General features: G+C 32.4%; 1 protein-coding gene across 2 annotated transcripts in view; it reads right to left on the reverse strand.

Moving 5' to 3' along the window:
• Positions 1-16,843, reverse strand: part of EXOC5 (exocyst complex component 5) — a 38,765-nt gene that overhangs the window by 12,111 nt on the left and 9,811 nt on the right. For both annotated transcript variants that reach the window (XM_036261454.1, XM_036261461.1), the window contains exons 2-12: positions 15,579-15,673; positions 14,903-15,050; positions 12,822-13,016; positions 11,440-11,504; positions 8,455-8,483; positions 7,191-7,300; positions 5,968-6,012; positions 5,718-5,858; positions 4,666-4,748; positions 3,428-3,637; positions 2,010-2,157 (exon numbers count right to left, since the gene is read on the reverse strand). In XM_036261454.1, the coding sequence (XP_036117347.1) occupies positions 2,010-2,157; positions 3,428-3,637; positions 4,666-4,748; positions 5,718-5,858; positions 5,968-6,012; positions 7,191-7,300; positions 8,455-8,483; positions 11,440-11,504; positions 12,822-13,016; positions 14,903-15,050; positions 15,579-15,673 (1,269 nt within the window). The remainder of the gene's footprint in view (positions 1-2,009; positions 2,158-3,427; positions 3,638-4,665; positions 4,749-5,717; positions 5,859-5,967; positions 6,013-7,190; positions 7,301-8,454; positions 8,484-11,439; positions 11,505-12,821; positions 13,017-14,902; positions 15,051-15,578; positions 15,674-16,843) is intronic.

Below are 16,843 nucleotides of genomic sequence, written 5' to 3' on the forward strand. Positions count from 1 at the left end.
AAACGCAGAGTTTATTCTTCTATTATTTATTAATTATTGTATTATTTTCCATATGAACAACTGTAAACCTACTTTGGCCCCACACTATATGGATTGCAAATGAAAATATGCACAACATCATTAGTTATTAGGAAATTCAAAATAAAACCATAATTAGGTCTGACTACACACACTATTAGATTGTCTAAAATTAAAAAGACTCATCATATCAAATGCTGGAGAGATCACATGAAACAAATGGAACACCCACATACTGCTGGTAGTAATGTCAAATGAAATAACTCTGAAAAACATGCAGTATCTTAATGACTACTAATATATCGTTACTAAGTCTATACCCAACAGCAGTGAAAGTTCTATCTGCATAAAGACCTATACATGAATGTTCATAGCAACTTCATTTATAATAGACACTGGAACCAATCTAAACTTCCATCAGTAGGTAAATGAATAAACAAATTGTGTTATGTTCATGCAATAAAACACTCAGCAATGAAAAGGAACATACTAATTAATACACACAACATGGAATGAATTTCAATGTAACTACACTGAGTGAAAGAAGCGAGAGACACATGTATATACTAAACTACACCACACCACACTATAATCCAATTTATAAAAATTCTAGAAAATTGATCAACTTCTTGAAGATATCCTTTTTAGCTTTCAAGACTTAGTTCTCAAATGTCCCCTTCTTTTAAAAAATGAATCTATAGTGACATATAACCAATCAGGAACTGCCTGAGGACAGAAGTGGAGGGAGGGAAAAAGGAGACCATAAAAGGGCAAACAGTGAACTTTTTGGTATAATGAATCTTTTCATTGTCTTGATTGCAGTTTTAGTTTCAAAAATGTACACATAATTTATCAAAGTTACCAAACTGTTTTAATATATACAGTTTATTGAATGTCAATATCTCAAAGTTATTCTTTAAAAAGGAAATAAAAACCAACCTACTTGCTCATTAGGGGGTGAGGGGGGAGAGAAATCACATAACTTATATGCATGTATGCATGAACATCGGACATGGACAACAAAGCTGGGGAGAGGGCGGGGAGCGAGAGGGTGGGGGGATCAGTGGGGGAAAACGTCTGTAACAAAAATAACTACATTAATTTAAATTTTAAAAAAAACACTGCCATCATCATCTACAAGGTCAAGTCCAAATTTCTAAGCATGGTATATAAAGAGTTTTTCTCTACTTTTTCAACCGCCTTTTATTACTCTACCCATGTACATTTTATTTCAAGCGTTTCAGGCAGCACGTATGAGTTTTGTACATGCACTATTCTCTCTGCCTAAAACAGCCTGCCAGAATCACCTTCCTAAAGATACCCTACTTAGCTTTGAAGATCCAGGCCTCAAATGTCTCCTTCATTCTGAAATCTTTCCTGATAAATACTTTTTCTCAATTCCTTAACCAGGCAGAACTGTTGCTTCCTTTTTGGTTGCAGCAATGCAGATCTACCTTGCACTCATTCTTTGTATGTCTACCTTCTTTCTCCACACTATTCAAAAGTAGTGCACATATCTAATATTTATATCCTCAACATCTAACATGACAGCTAGTACAAAGTAAACACATAATATTTGTTGGATCAGGTTGCACTGAATTGAATTGAATTTTAATCTTGTGACTTTCCAGACAGAAGGTGATGATTCAAAGTTGCTATGATTCAAACAATATGTTTAATAGCTACATGTTAGATGATCTGAAATTTTAGAAATATTTTAACATATTTCCAGCATTCATAAAATTAAATATATTACTGTATCAAATATACCTATCACCCACCCAGGTGTGTCAAACCATAACATTTATACAAATATACTTCTAAATAATTTTAAGTATTTTGGTTCTCTAAAACAAAATCCTATATATTTCTACTATAAAAAAAAAATAGTTGTTGCTAACCAGACAGCAGATTTATATCTTAGTATAAACAAGGCAAAACTTAAAATACACAAACAAAATTAAATAAGATAAATTTACAATTACTCTTACCCTATGACATCTTTCAAAGGCTTGTTTGGTTTCTTGTAAAAGATTAACCACCACTTCTTGGGATAGAAAGGTTTCCCCATGAGTATCAATACTTGGCCCCAATGGTAAGTTGGTACGTTGTCTAATTCTTTCTTTCAAATCTTGAATACTAAGAGCATCATATCAACCAATTAAAAAAGAACACTTCACTATACATAGATTTTCAAGTATTCTCAAATTTAGTTTACATAAACAACAACAAAAAAGGGACCAATAGCCAGAAGACCTAAAAGTTCAAATTCCAACAATTAGTTCTGTAAAGAGAAGACTGAAATCTCTAAAGAGAAGATTTTCATCTGAAAAATTAGGAGATTTATAGTTATGATCTCTAAAGTCTCTTTCATGTTTACAATTCTGACTCAATACCCAAAATCTCCTTTTATGGTACTCCAGATAACTAAATGGTCCTGCTTAAAATAAACTTTAACATGCTAATGTTTTAAAAATATATTTTACAATTTAAATATAATGGTTACAATAATCTCAATAAACATAGTGCACATTCCTTCATTATTAAACAAAATATATTAAACATAATTTAGCTTTTCTTAATGACTAAAGGGTCACTTTGAACATTTATTATATGGTGGTATTATTAGAAGGTTATTTTTGTTTTTTTTTGCTCCTAAAATATATAGCTCCAGACTACTGTGAACTAATTTTTTAAAAAAATTTTATGTTCTTTAGTTTTTCTTTTCCTTTACTTGCTACTGCTTTTCAGATGTCAATTTTTATTCCTAATTATAACCTCTCCCTGATTATTATTTAATATATGACAAATGGGGAATAAGAAACTGATTTGACTATTTATGTATGTGCACCCTGGGCTGATTATATGGCTCCACAGAAGCCATTCTGCTTCATCCTAAAATCAACTAGGTTCTGGATAGTTGAGCTCTGGATAGTTGGATTACTGAGGTGCCATCAATTCTTTCAGCAAATCACTTTCTTCTAGTATATGAATAATCAAAAGTTTTAAGGTGTTAATTAAATAATGCTATGTACAAGTCATTAAAAAGCTCAGGATACTTAAATTGTGAACTATTTGCTTTTTTTTTCACACCTGCAATAATCAACAAAAAAATAATGTGCTTCCTAATTAATAACCTAAAATACTTCACTGATTTTGAAACTAAAATAGAAGTCTATAGAGCTCTTTATAGTACTGGTATTCTGCTTTACATTTTAACCATGTTATGTTACGTCATTTTCAACACATGGTTCAAGGGACAGGATTTGATCAATGGTATATACAAACTGGGTTAAAAGAGTTCTTCACAGAAAATTCCAATGACTCAATATTTGATAGCTTTGCCAAAATATAATAAAGTTCTTAATAGATTTAATCTCATTATATAAAATTTAACAGAAACACTCACCCTCCTGTACCAATGGCTCTCTTTTGATGGTTTTTTGAATCATAATAGCGCTGTAGGATCATAGCACTTCTGCTTTTCAAATACCCAGTCTCCACCTCAATATAGTTCTCCAAATAGGAAATGAAAATGGATTTGATAAGCTTAGACAAGAAAGTCTGTTTATCAGTACCTAAGTTAAACTCCATCAACTTGCTGGAAAGATTTGTGGTTCTTTTCATAGAAGAGGAGGGAAAAAAGATTAATATATATTTTAGGTATAGTAATACTACTAAGGAATAGATATTTTTACAAAGTGACTTTAATAGCTTATATTAAACCACCATTTCTTAAAATTTGGGATGATACTTATTAGGACACAGAGAGCAGCTCTTTAGTGTTATATATAAAATAGAATGAATAATAGAAACAACATTATGGTTCTGAAGCTGCAACAAACTCCTAAGGATGACTTAGGAGAGAAAACTGAGGCAACCAACCAGTCCAGAAATGGCAATAAGTGGCAGAATATCTTCAAGTATGCCATAATGCCATTCATGACATGGTACACAAGTCAAAATACTGAGAGGTCTACTTTTTGTTCACTCTCTTGGTCTTTGTGCATGTGGACTTTTCTCTAATTGTGTTTCCCATTGTTGAAGATAGGCTCATAATAATGATGTTACCGATAAGAACTTTAGGATTATGGTTACTTTTGAAAACTTTCCTCCCAATATGATGACTATGAAGAATAGCAATAGGGTTGAATAAAAACTACATATTCATATTCATATTCTGATATAGTATGTCTAAGTCTAACACTGCCTTTTTTTAAAACAAGACAAATTCTCACATTAGGCTTAAGGTTGAAATTGTCATTTTTAAAGAATTGTCACTTCCTCAATTTCTAAAGTTTCAACTGCAGATAAATGTAATTATACTAATTCTAGGAGAAAAAAAATAAAGAACAGTAAACTAGCCTACAATTAAAATCAGAAACAAAATTCTCAAGTCTTAAACAGTGTAAACAAAGCATTATGTTTCATTAAGATACATTAATATAAAGCATCCAATCTTAAATTAACGTACTAACAATGCTACTCTTGTACAATACTAGTCTATATAGCCAAGCATTTAATGCTAAAAGGCATATTGCTATCTGCCAAACTGTTATTCAAAAATACTTGAATATTTCCCCATTTTCCAAAAAAAAAAACCCCAAAATCTAAGATGTTATTATTTTATAATAATTAAAAATATACCTCGTGTATAAATCATAGAGATTTTTGAGATACTGCTCTGCGTCGGACTTCCTACATTCTTCTAACTGGTCTTTCACAAAACTCTAAAAAAAAGTCAACATTTTTTCAATTAAGCAAATACTAAATTACATACTCAAGATGTATTTTTCTCTGAAATTAACTCCACATTCTTAAACTGTTCTGACTTACAATTCAATGGAAAAGGAAATGTATAAAAAATAGACCAATGGGCAAAAAAATAGGTTTAAAATTTTACTGCTATATTTAGTAGTCCATCTACATCAGTCTTGGGATTTAATTTCAAATATCTTTTTTTTTCTGGCCTACCCTGACCCTTGAAGTATATTTTTAAAACAACAATGATAAAAAAAATAAATATAAATAAAAAATAAAACCTGAGGTTATACCAAAATAGTCATTTCCTTAAAGAAGAATTTACCAAACTGTGGTCTTGGTAACATTAGGGTCCTTGACACATTACCAGGCAACTCTAAAATTGGGAAATACTGTATATTATACTCCCACGTCTACAGACTTACACACATCAGTACCGTTAAAGGCTATTAAAACCCTGAATTGTTTTAAAAATAAACACATTTAATGTTTCTTAATTCAGTGGTAAACATAGTGCTATAAGAGTAAAGGCTGTGTTTTTTTCTTTTTCTTTTCATGTTAGTACCTTATTATAAAAAATTCTACAGACTACATTTGTAATTGCACAAATGCCATCTATTGGTAAAGGTGGGGACCCAATAAAAATAAAAATCTGAAGCCACCCTACTATAAACTGTTACTGCTACTTATATTACTAGTACTATTGGTAAACAAAATTCAAATGTGCTGTGATGACACTTAGTGATTAGCATATTTTTTCAATAAAACATGTTTTTAAAAGCATGACACTATCACTCCTATCCCCCCCCTTCACTGAATAAGTAGATTACTATTTCTATGAGCATTACATATTAAACTAATTTTTTAAAAACTTTTAAAACACAGAGAAAAAAATCAAATATTGCTTTAATAACAACTTAGTCCTTATTTAAAATTACCTGCAGTTTGATTTCAAATACATTTTGAATAAGTTTAGCCAGTACTGTTTCTGGATTACTAAAGATATCTCCAACTTGTTTATTCACCCGTTGACAGAGTATTGCTGCATCTTCAAATATATCATTTCTCAAGTAAGCACCCTAAATAGTAGAGGCATTTTATACAGTAAATACATCATTTTAAATGTTTTTTAAAACATAAATTAGCATAAAATAAAATGTAATCCAATAAAGTATACTGTTATGTTACCTCCTGGCACTGCTTTATATAAACATCAACACAATGGGAATAACCCTATGAAGAATAAAGAAATACATTATCACTGTTCTGGTTAAATTATAATAATAATACCTAAGTAACAAAGCTACGCCTATGACCCAATGAATGGCCAATAGTCATTGAACTTCAAAGAAGAAAACTAAGGTATAACTGAGTTCTTTATAGTCATTTTACCCAATCATCACCTAGTCACCTCCTTCAACTCCAAAACATGCACACACACACAAATGCACACACACAGAGTCATGGTCTTGAGAAAAGGTTTTTGGTATATATATTTCTTTCTTTCCTCTTTTGGATTCAAAGCATTTGCATTCCCTTGCAAGAATATGAACAGAGCTGTATTTAACTGACAGTCTAGAAATTTACTTTAAAAATTGAATCTATTGTAATAGAATGTGTTTGAATATAATAATTTATCATATTAAGTTCACTATAATGAGATTTTTGCTTATTAACAAATCATACATTAAAAAAAAGTAAGGTAAGCAATTTAAAGTATAATATTGTCTCAAGAGTCATTCTTAGTCCTTAAATGGGAAGTTCGACAAATGGCTTATATTTCCCTTATCTGATATAAATATAAAGAAACAGACTAAAGGAAGCACTATTTCTTTAAGCACTTTGTTTACAGAAATGCAATCCCATATAGGGTTCTCTCCCTAATTCAAATTCCAGGAAGATAGTTCCATAATAGAATATTTCTTTGTATTACCACCTGAGATCCTCTGGATTTAATTTAAGTCTTTTACTAGTCACATTCCATCTCCTGTGTGGTTCCTACATTCCACCAGATACTTAAGGTCAAGCCTTCTTGCTTTTGACCTATTTTATAACATACTTGACTGAAGAAAAAAAATACAGTATAAACCAAGAAAGCAAACAATCATTTTCTATGTCAAACTATATAAAAATTCATATACAGCTTGATATATATCAAATATATATATGATGTTTGAGAAAATATTAATGTTATAGAACATAAAATCCCTACTTCAATAATATTAACTACATAAAATTTAACATCACTTATGGAGAGAGACATGAAATGTTCATTCAGATTATTCAAAACAAAAATTATCATCACAATAATCATACAACTAATGAGGGAAATCAGAGACTATAATATGTAGAATTTATATAATCTCTACAGTCTTGAAGACTAATTTTCATTTACAATTTTTATTATTTACCTTAAAATGAAGCAAAACTGCTGCTACTTCTCTCATTCTGGAGATTTCACCTCTTCTTTGAGCACTAGTAAACTCCTGAATCAGTTGGCATTCTAAATCATGGTATTTACCTAAAAATAAAAAGAAAGTCATACAGCTGTATACGAGACAGACAATGTATTCAAATTACTTGTTAGTATATGAATTATTTATAATGACTATGGATCTAGCCTTCTTTTGAAAAATTACAAAAACAATATGAGATTACAGGCAGTGAATCTAGAACCTACAATGTACTGTTATATAAATCTGTATTTTCAAGACCAAAAAAAAGCTCTCCAAACTAATAAAACAGCTGAGCTCCCAAGTCTGACTGCTATTTACCACTATTACTTTAAAATGCAGCTGACAGGAAAATCTCTCTGATGGCAATTCTGAGAGCAAGAGGGAGGAAAACTCTTAAACTTGAAAGTACAGAAAGGGTAAGGAGGAATACAGAAATTTGTACTTGATTTCAGATGCCTTTACCTTGAACAATGGTGGATTTAACACCAAATTTCACCTTAAGATAATGTGGTATTTGATTCACTACATTCTTGAGGCTATGAGGTTATATGGCTCTAAATGAATAAATGAATTTGGACTAATCCATAGTGGTCAAAAACATTGCAGAAGTCTAACTATCTGTGTCATTTTTATCCTATTTTGGGAAAATCAGTAGTTCTTTGAACCGTCTATGCAAAATGGCCTCCCAGTGACCCCAGGAGCTGGCAAATATAGTGGGTTTCCAGAAACCTAGAATGATCTGCCTAAAATATAATCCAAAAATGGGCAAGAATCAAACTAATCATATAAGGAATTAAATAGGCATGAAAACACTCATATGAGCTTAGCTTTAAAAACAATACACATAAAAAAAACTATTTTAGAGATTTCTGTATGAATACAAAACAATCTCCAAGATACATTGTTAAATTAAAAGCAGAAGGCAAAAGCTACTTATATAGTATGCTACTAATTATTTTTAAATTAATGGGGATGGTAGGAGTAAATTTTACACATATATACATGACTTATGTCCTATGTTTATATATGCATAGAATACTCTGGAAGACTACCAAGAAACAAGTAATGTTTGTTTCAAGGACAAGCAATCAAAGTCAGGGGTAGGGTGGAAGGATGACATTGTTTCCATTATCTCTCCTCTTACTATTTTTTTTCCTTTTACACAAATAATTTATTACTTGTTTAAAAGAGTTAAATAAATAAATAGAACCCCACTTACTTGCAATTTTGGATTTTACGTCTGAAAATCTGAAAGATAAAAACCAATAATGAAGTTCATTAGTTGTGACAAATGTATCGTAGCAATGTAAAATATTAATAAAAGGGGAAACTGAGTTTGGGGATAGATGAGAATCCTCTGTACTGAAGATCATCATAAAGGAAGAAAACGGCCCTGGCCAGTTTGGCACAGTGGCTGGAGCGTCGGCCCGCAGACCGGAGAGGCTGGGGTTCGGTTCCTGCTAAGAACACGTACCTCGGTTGCAGTTTGTCCCCGGCCCCAGTTGGGGTCATATGAGTGGCAGCCAGTCGATGTTTCTCTCTCTCTTCTCCCGTCTCTCCCTCCCACTCTATCTGAAGATAAATGCGAAAGTGTCCTCAGGTGAGGATATATATATAAAAAAAAGGAAGTAAACGAAAAAGTACGAAGGGAGAGAGTACTGTTAGGAAGCATGCCAGGTGACAAAACTAAATTTGGGATATTCAGATGGGGTGGCTGGTTCTCATTTAGGAAATTCACACTGAGTAACCAATTCCCTTGTTAAACAGGGAAGAATTGTATAAGACCTTAACAATCCAGCCAGCTCCAACTCTCAGTTATTGCCCCTAGTCATATTCACTGGCATTTTAACTTTACTTGATATTTGCCTCTTTCCCACCTCTGTTGGGATTTTTTTCACATAGTCAATTACTGTTATTTAAAAAAAAAAAAAGTATATACAAATGTTATTTTAAAACTAGTATAGAAACCATAAAAAAAATCAAGCAATGTACCTAGCAAAATAACCAATCTTTGCAAATTCAGAAACTAAAATATCACACAAACCATACATCAGAATTTTTTCAAATCTTAAGTATCAAGGTGGTGTACACATCATGGAAAATGGATGCTGAGAGATCCTATACAATCAGTTTGAAGACAGAGGAAAGTGGCTGGCAAAAGAGATGTCAAAGACAGATGAAGAAAGTAATAAAAATTTAAGAGTTTTACAAAACTGATATGCAGTCCATGCTGCTTAATGACAGAAATATGGGACGTTAGGCAATGTCACTGCTGTGTGATCATACAGTGTACTTACACAAATCTAAATGGTATGACCTACTGCACACCTATGCTATATTATTGTATAGCCTATTGCTCCTAAACTATAAGCCTATACAGCATGTTGCTGTATAAAACAACACAAGATTAACCACAAGAGAAAATGATGAAATCAAGAGAAGAAATAAACCCGAGATGTAATCAGGCACACTATTTTACAGCAAACATTTTTTATAAGTAGAAAAAATACACTTTAAAATATTGATAAATAGTAAATACATAAACAAGTAACATTGTCACTTATTATCATTACCAAGTATTACGTACTTTACTACACTTTTATATGACAGGCAGTACAGCAGGTTTGTTTACATCAGCATTACTACAAACACATGAGTAATGCACTGTGCTACACAAAAGCTACAATGTCACTAGGTGATAGGAATTTTTCAGCTCCATTATTATCTTATAAGACCACCATAATATATGTGGTCATGGAAGGGCAAAAACGACATTATGTGGGGCATGACTGTATCAAAGTCATAGCAGATCAGAGTGCACATAAAATCATGTTAATCCTTATGGAAAAAAATTAAATCTGATTAGGACATATATTCAATTCCAACCTGGCAGATAAGCTAAAAAGAAAACTGTAAGTACGCAATTGCATAATTGAGAAGTGGAAGATGAGCATGTGCATGGGTGTTTTATAGAGGAAGGAGAGGATAGGGAGCCACACTTTTTTTCTTAATCCTCACCGGAGGATATTTTCCCATTGATTTTTAGATAAAGTCGGGGGTGGGAGGGACACCGATGAGAGAGAGACAGGGCAGAGATGAAACCTGCAACCCAGGTACGTGCCCAACAAGGAATCAAACCCGAGACTCTTTGGTCCATGGGCCAACGCTCTAGTGGCTGAGCCAAACCAGCCAGGGCTGTGAGCCACACATTTTATCCATTTAAGTAAATGGCCCAACTATGAAATGAAATAAAGGTAAATGAGAGGTTTTTGTAGGTCATTTTAAAAATCATTATTCTCATGCTGAGCAAGTATGAGATTAATAATAATAGCTAAGTAACAGATGACCATTACTGCTAATCCTTTATAATGACATAGAGTTGAAATAAAATAAGATATATTTTGGGAGTAGGGAACTCTATGTTTGGGACATATTGGTTAAGTATTAAGTATGGCAATACATTTATATTCTACCTGTACTAGAGGATCTTCAAGTATTACCAAAAGAATAACAGATATATGTCTGTTATAACAAGAAGACATATTTCTTTCAGATATTTACATGGGGGAACTACTACTACCAATATTTTACTGAAGTGTCTGACATTCCAGACTGAAGGAAATCATGCAAAAATTTCCATCTCAGTGAACTCTTTTAGAATGAAACCATTAATACCTGACTTAGATGGCCATAGGGCCTTACAACTAAAGCAAGGGTTCTAAACCTGAAGTCCCTAGGAATCTGTGGATTAGCTAATGAGTATGAAACTCCATTAAATCGTATACAACAATCTGTGTGTATCTGAATTTTTTGAAGAAACTTTATAGCTTTCATCAGCTCTTCAAAGGAGCCTTAGATCTTAACAAATTTGAGAACTCTCATCTAGAAATAGGAAAAGGCAGATGAATGGTCCCATGTTTAAATTGTCTCAGTCCCCTCCAACCCTGGTTATCAAAGTCCAAAAAATGAAAATTCAAAATCTCACTTAAGTAAATTTCAAATTCTCCATCATTTTTTCCCCAGAAGGAAAGCAAAGGACTGAAATTATTTCAAGGTATATTATTAAATTTAGAAACTGAGGCAAGGAGGTACTCAATAAATTCTTGTTGAGTGAATGAGCAAAATTATACAGGGAAAAATACAAGTTTATCTTATAAATTATATCATATATCCAAATTAGCTCTTGTGAAATAAATAAACTTGCCTATCAAAAGGTAACTCTTGGGCAATTAGGTGCAACTTCTGAATGATGTCTGCTGCCTCCTTTATCTATTAAAAAATAAAAGCAATAATTATTTTAAAACCCTTATACATATCAAAAAGATGTTTATACTTAAAAATAGTAATATTCCACTATGTATGCCCACAGACCCTCACCCAAACAGTTTTCATTTAAAATCCACAATACACTTTTTTTTTTTTATCCTCACCCAAAGACATTTTTTCATTTTTTGTTCAGATAGAGTAGGAGGGAGAGAGAGGAAGAGAGACAGAGAAACATCGATGTAAAAGGGACACATTGAGTGGCTGCCACCCGCACAACCCAACCAGGGCTGGGGACAAACTGCAACCAAGATATGTGCCCTTAGCGAGAACTGAACCCAGGTCTCTCTGGACCGCAGGCTGACGCTCCAACCGCTGAGTCAAACCAGCCAGGGCACAAATACACCTTTTTGAGCAACAGGAATACATTTGGGGTATCATCAATGAGTCAATAAAACATATACAGTCAGCCCTCGTCTATCGCGGTTAATCAGTTCCAGACTTTACTGCCATAAATGAATTTCTGTGAAGTAGGATTCTTTATTGATACACAGTTGTCCCTCGCCACTTCATGCCTCAACTTTCACGATTTCCCTCTATCACGGTTTTTTCAAATATAGAATAGTATTTGAAATATAGTACAATATTTGAAAAAACTGCAATAGGATGAAGCTGCAAAAGTCAAAGCACGAAGAGGCGAGTGACGACTGTACATCTGTCTTTCTGGCACTGAAATCTTACCATTTCATAATGCCACAATCAGCCTCCCAATGAAACCTGCAATTCATTTACTATGAAAAAATTCAACTCATTGCTTACTGAAAGCAGAAGTGTAAGTTTCTTCTGAGTTTATGAACCCCAAAAAGGTAAACAGGATATATGAAAATAATTCAGGTCATTCTGCTGCATATATCCCACTTTAAGCTAAGTGAATAAAACTACAAAAATGCCACTTCAACTTATCAATGATTTAGGTCAGACCACCCTCATCCAATGAAATGTAACTATTCAAAATCTATATAAATTTTGTTAACATTAAAAGTCAATTACAGAAAAGAAATATTCATTAACAATCACCCTCAGCATTTCTAAACCACACATAATCTCATTTAAAAAAGCCAAGTAATCCGTTTAAAAATAAGGATATAAGCAATATCAGCAATCTGTAGGCTAGTATACTCATTTACATTTCAGAACAATAAAATCTTTTAATAAGTCGGCTGGCTACTTGGTGATTTGAAGTTCTCTGGAAAGTAATAATTGTATAATTAGGACATTATTATTAATGCTGTAATTTGCTTTTATCCTTCTAACAGTGCTCACCTTTTCAGAATTTGTAAAAACATCAGATTTCAATTCTCCATCTAGAAACTCATTAAAGTATTTCATCAATTTCTGAGCCTCTACTGCCCGTTGTCTGGGTGTGTTTACCCCTTCCAACTGGTCTCCAAGGTGACAGACCTTGGTTGCTACATAGCTAATGTGCTCATCTAGTTCTTGGAAATGTTGAAAGGCAACCTAGAAAAAATGTGCATAAACATAAAATACAATGACAGAACCCAATTTTTACTTATAATAAAATTAGCCTAGAGCCCAAATTAACTTATAATTTATATCAAAACTAAATTACTAACTCATCACTACTCTCAAACTTCAAAGATAACAAAGAAGTTATATGAGATGATCTAAATAATCAATTCTTGCCCATTAGATTACCACAAAATCTGAAAACTTTTTAACAAAGTTGCCATTTTATACTTTTAATTATTAACATCATATTTTATCATGAATACATTTGCTAATTAACAAAACAGCAAGGTTACTTACTATTCATCCTGTTTAATAAAGTTCCCAGTATCACTTATCATAAATGACTCTGAAAACAATGAACTTATAAGTATCAAAGGGACCAGTCATCTGAACAGCTCATTTGCTACTATACTAAAATGAGTTAAAAAACATGTCAGAAGTAAAAGACACTGATTAAAAAGAATATTTAACAAACATTTATTTTAAATATTTAAAGAGCAATGTTAGTATTATAAATAAGGTTAAATATTTTTTGCTCAGTTTTGAAAACAGAAAATATTACTATTATTCTAGTGAGGCAAAGATACATTACTTTCTAGAATATCTCTTTCCTCAAGGTACACTGATTGTCCTGTGGTAGATAAAAATTATGTACCATGAATACCTTAAAATTGCCAATAACAAAATTGCTGGTAACTCAGTATGGTAATTTTGTTCTAACCTTAAATTGAGGGGAAAAAGCTGCGGACATTTACTAAGGTATCTTCTACGGTAGACACTGTTCTAAGCATATTAAATGTATTTACTGATTTAATCCTTACAACAACCTATTTTATACATAGATGAAAAAAATGAGGCACAGAAAGGTTGAGTTGCTTGAGATTACATGGCTAATATTTGGTAGAGAACACTGGTCCCAGCATTTGTTAGATTAACTTTTAATACTATTATTACCAAGGGAAAATTGCATTAGAAGTATTTGGAATCTATCATCTTAACTACTTAAAAACACATTTTCTATTTTATGTAAATTACTGATTTCTTTATTAAATATCTCCTCACAGCCATACATGCTTAAATAAAGGAATCTAAATAAATGAAATCTGAGCAGAGATCAGTTTGCTAATCTCTAATGCTAAAAAACAAAAAGTCCCCGAGAGGCAACAGAGCTAAACACTGTTCCTCGAATTTATACACTTATAAAGGGCAATCAAGTTCTAGATCAGGCCCAGGCTGTGCAAGGGGTTTGAAGGTTCCAGATTAAGCCTAAGACCTAAGAATGGCTAAGAAGCTTAGCCTACTTAGCCCCACAGCCAGTCTAATAATTTCTTTTTTAATCCAAAATGGACTGAGGAAGAATTCTGCACCCACTTTTCCCACAATTACATTATAAATCTTAATAGAGCACACACCTCAGGACTTTTGTGGAACTTTCCAGACAAAGCTTCCTCTAGGGAAAAACTTGATCCAGGCAACAGCTATTAGTCTGGTATTACTTTGTTTTTAATTAAATAAAAATGCCACTGCCTACTTAAATATCCAAGCTAACAATGAACCCCTAAAGATTCAGGTCTGCTGAAGCATCATTCCTAAAAGGTTGCATTGTTAGAGGAGAAGCAAGGACCACCTATTCTGGATAGCACTACATCCTAAGAAAGGAGTACTGTGATCTCAAACTAACATTCAATAGTAAGACACTGCGCCAAGAGTATCTGATAGCAATTCATTAACATTTTATCCCATGGCATGGGAGTAGAAGAGAGAAACCTCAACAGTTAATCTCATTTGTCTAGATTTTTATTAAGAACTAAAAGATGGAAGGAAATAAAGATTATAGCCTATATAAACTATTCATTGCTTAGCTAAATATTTACCTGATTGCTTTTTTGGAGCTCCTGAACCTTCTTGGCAAATTCCTTGGCTTCTTTCTGACACTGTTGCTCTAATTTCTCTACTTTCCTTTGAATCCTTTCATCCATTATTTGGAGTTCCTGAATATGATTTACAAATTCTTCTAATAGCCTAACAGAGGAAAATGAGAATGTATCAATCCATCTATGATTAATTTTAGGAACTAATCAGTTCATTTACAATTGTAAATCAGGTATTATTAAGCATTTCTTGAACTAAGGATGATCGTGTTAATCTTCTCTAGAGCATCTTGTTAGGGATTATCTCTGGCATGAAGGAAAACTTCACCTACAATCTCCATTAATACTTAATTAGAAACCAATTTCAAAGAAACAGTCAAAAGGTAAATGTACTACATAAAAATAATATTGTGCATTCCGGGGTACAGTGACTTTCTGTTCCCCAATTTACAACTATTTTTAAAACAACGCATTCAACATGTTTTTATTACCAACTCTTTCTAATTTATTACTAATTGGAGAAAATATAAAATTTTTATAATGTAACAAAAATCCTTCCCTCATATCAGCTGAAGTCCTTCTCTAAGATAAAAGGAATGTTAAAAGAAATTCCAACAGTCACATCTATTTCAAACACAAATTTATACTAGACTGGGTCTATGAAAAAAATGTACTTCACCTTTTAGGATCAAAAGCTTCAGATCCCCCTCGAGAGCCTCCTCCTGGGGTTCTCCATACAAGACGTTCAATATATTCATCTGCCACAAAAGGTTCCTAGTTTACAAAATAAATGTTCTTTTAAAAAATTTCCTAGAAGATAATATCACTTAAAAAAGTGAAACAGGTTCTACTATGTGAGAACTTCAAATGAAATTACTAATACCAGTTAAAACACCCAACAGAAAAGTGAGCAACGGATACAAACAATTTATAGAAGAAATACAAATGGTCAAGAAACACCAAAAAATATGAATTTTCACTAATAATCAAATTATCCCTTTTTACCTCACAAAGTGACAAAGTTTTTTAAAATTATAATATGTAATTCGGGAGAGGGTAAAATGAAATTCACACTCTCATTATTGTTAGAAATGTTAACAGATACAGTATTTTTGGAGGCAACAGGTAAAACCTTGGTAATATCAACAGTATTACAAATGTTCATACCGTTTCCCCAGTAATTCTACTTTTAAAATGTTCAGGGAAAAGCAGATATGAACACAAATTTTTTTTGCAGAATGTTCACTGAGTACTACACACACTGTAAAATTGTCTACATAAATATTCAACAAAATAATTATCAAAAAAATATGGTAAACTTCTAAGAGAAAAACTATGTTCCTATTAAAATCATGTCATAAAAAAATTATAAAATGAGAAAAAATGCTCACAATATCTGATGGAAAAAGCAGGATACAAAATTTTCTCCAAAAAAAAGCATTAACTAGAAAACAAGCCCAGCCACTGTGGCTCAGTAGTTGAGCAATGACCCATGCACCAAGAGGTCACCAGTTCAGTTCCTGGTCAGGGCACATGCCCAGGTTGTGCGCCAAATCCCCAGTGGGGGGCATGCAGGAGGCAGCCAGTCAATGTTCTCTCTCATTGATGTTTCTCTCTCTTTCTCCCTCTCCCCTCCTCTTTCTCTAAAATAAATAAAGAAAAAAAAATTAAAACAAAACAAAAAATATTAGAAGGACCAATAAAAATATATATTCAAATGTTCACCATTGGCTGAAAATACATTTTACTAATACACAATAATTTACATATTTCCCATATTATCCTCTTGCAAATGAATATCATGTATTGCTCTCCATTTAGCACGCAACTTAAGCTGATCACATTTGCTGGCGATTCCTGTTTAAATTCTTATATCTATAAAATCTTCCATTTGTTAATCATACTTTAAAAACATTTTCGCTGATAAGCATTCACTGAACAATA

Source organism: Molossus molossus, unplaced genomic scaffold (genome assembly GCF_014108415.1).
Source record: "Molossus molossus isolate mMolMol1 unplaced genomic scaffold, mMolMol1.p scaffold_m16_p_1, whole genome shotgun sequence".
Taxonomy (NCBI): Eukaryota; Metazoa; Chordata; class Mammalia; order Chiroptera; family Molossidae; genus Molossus; species Molossus molossus.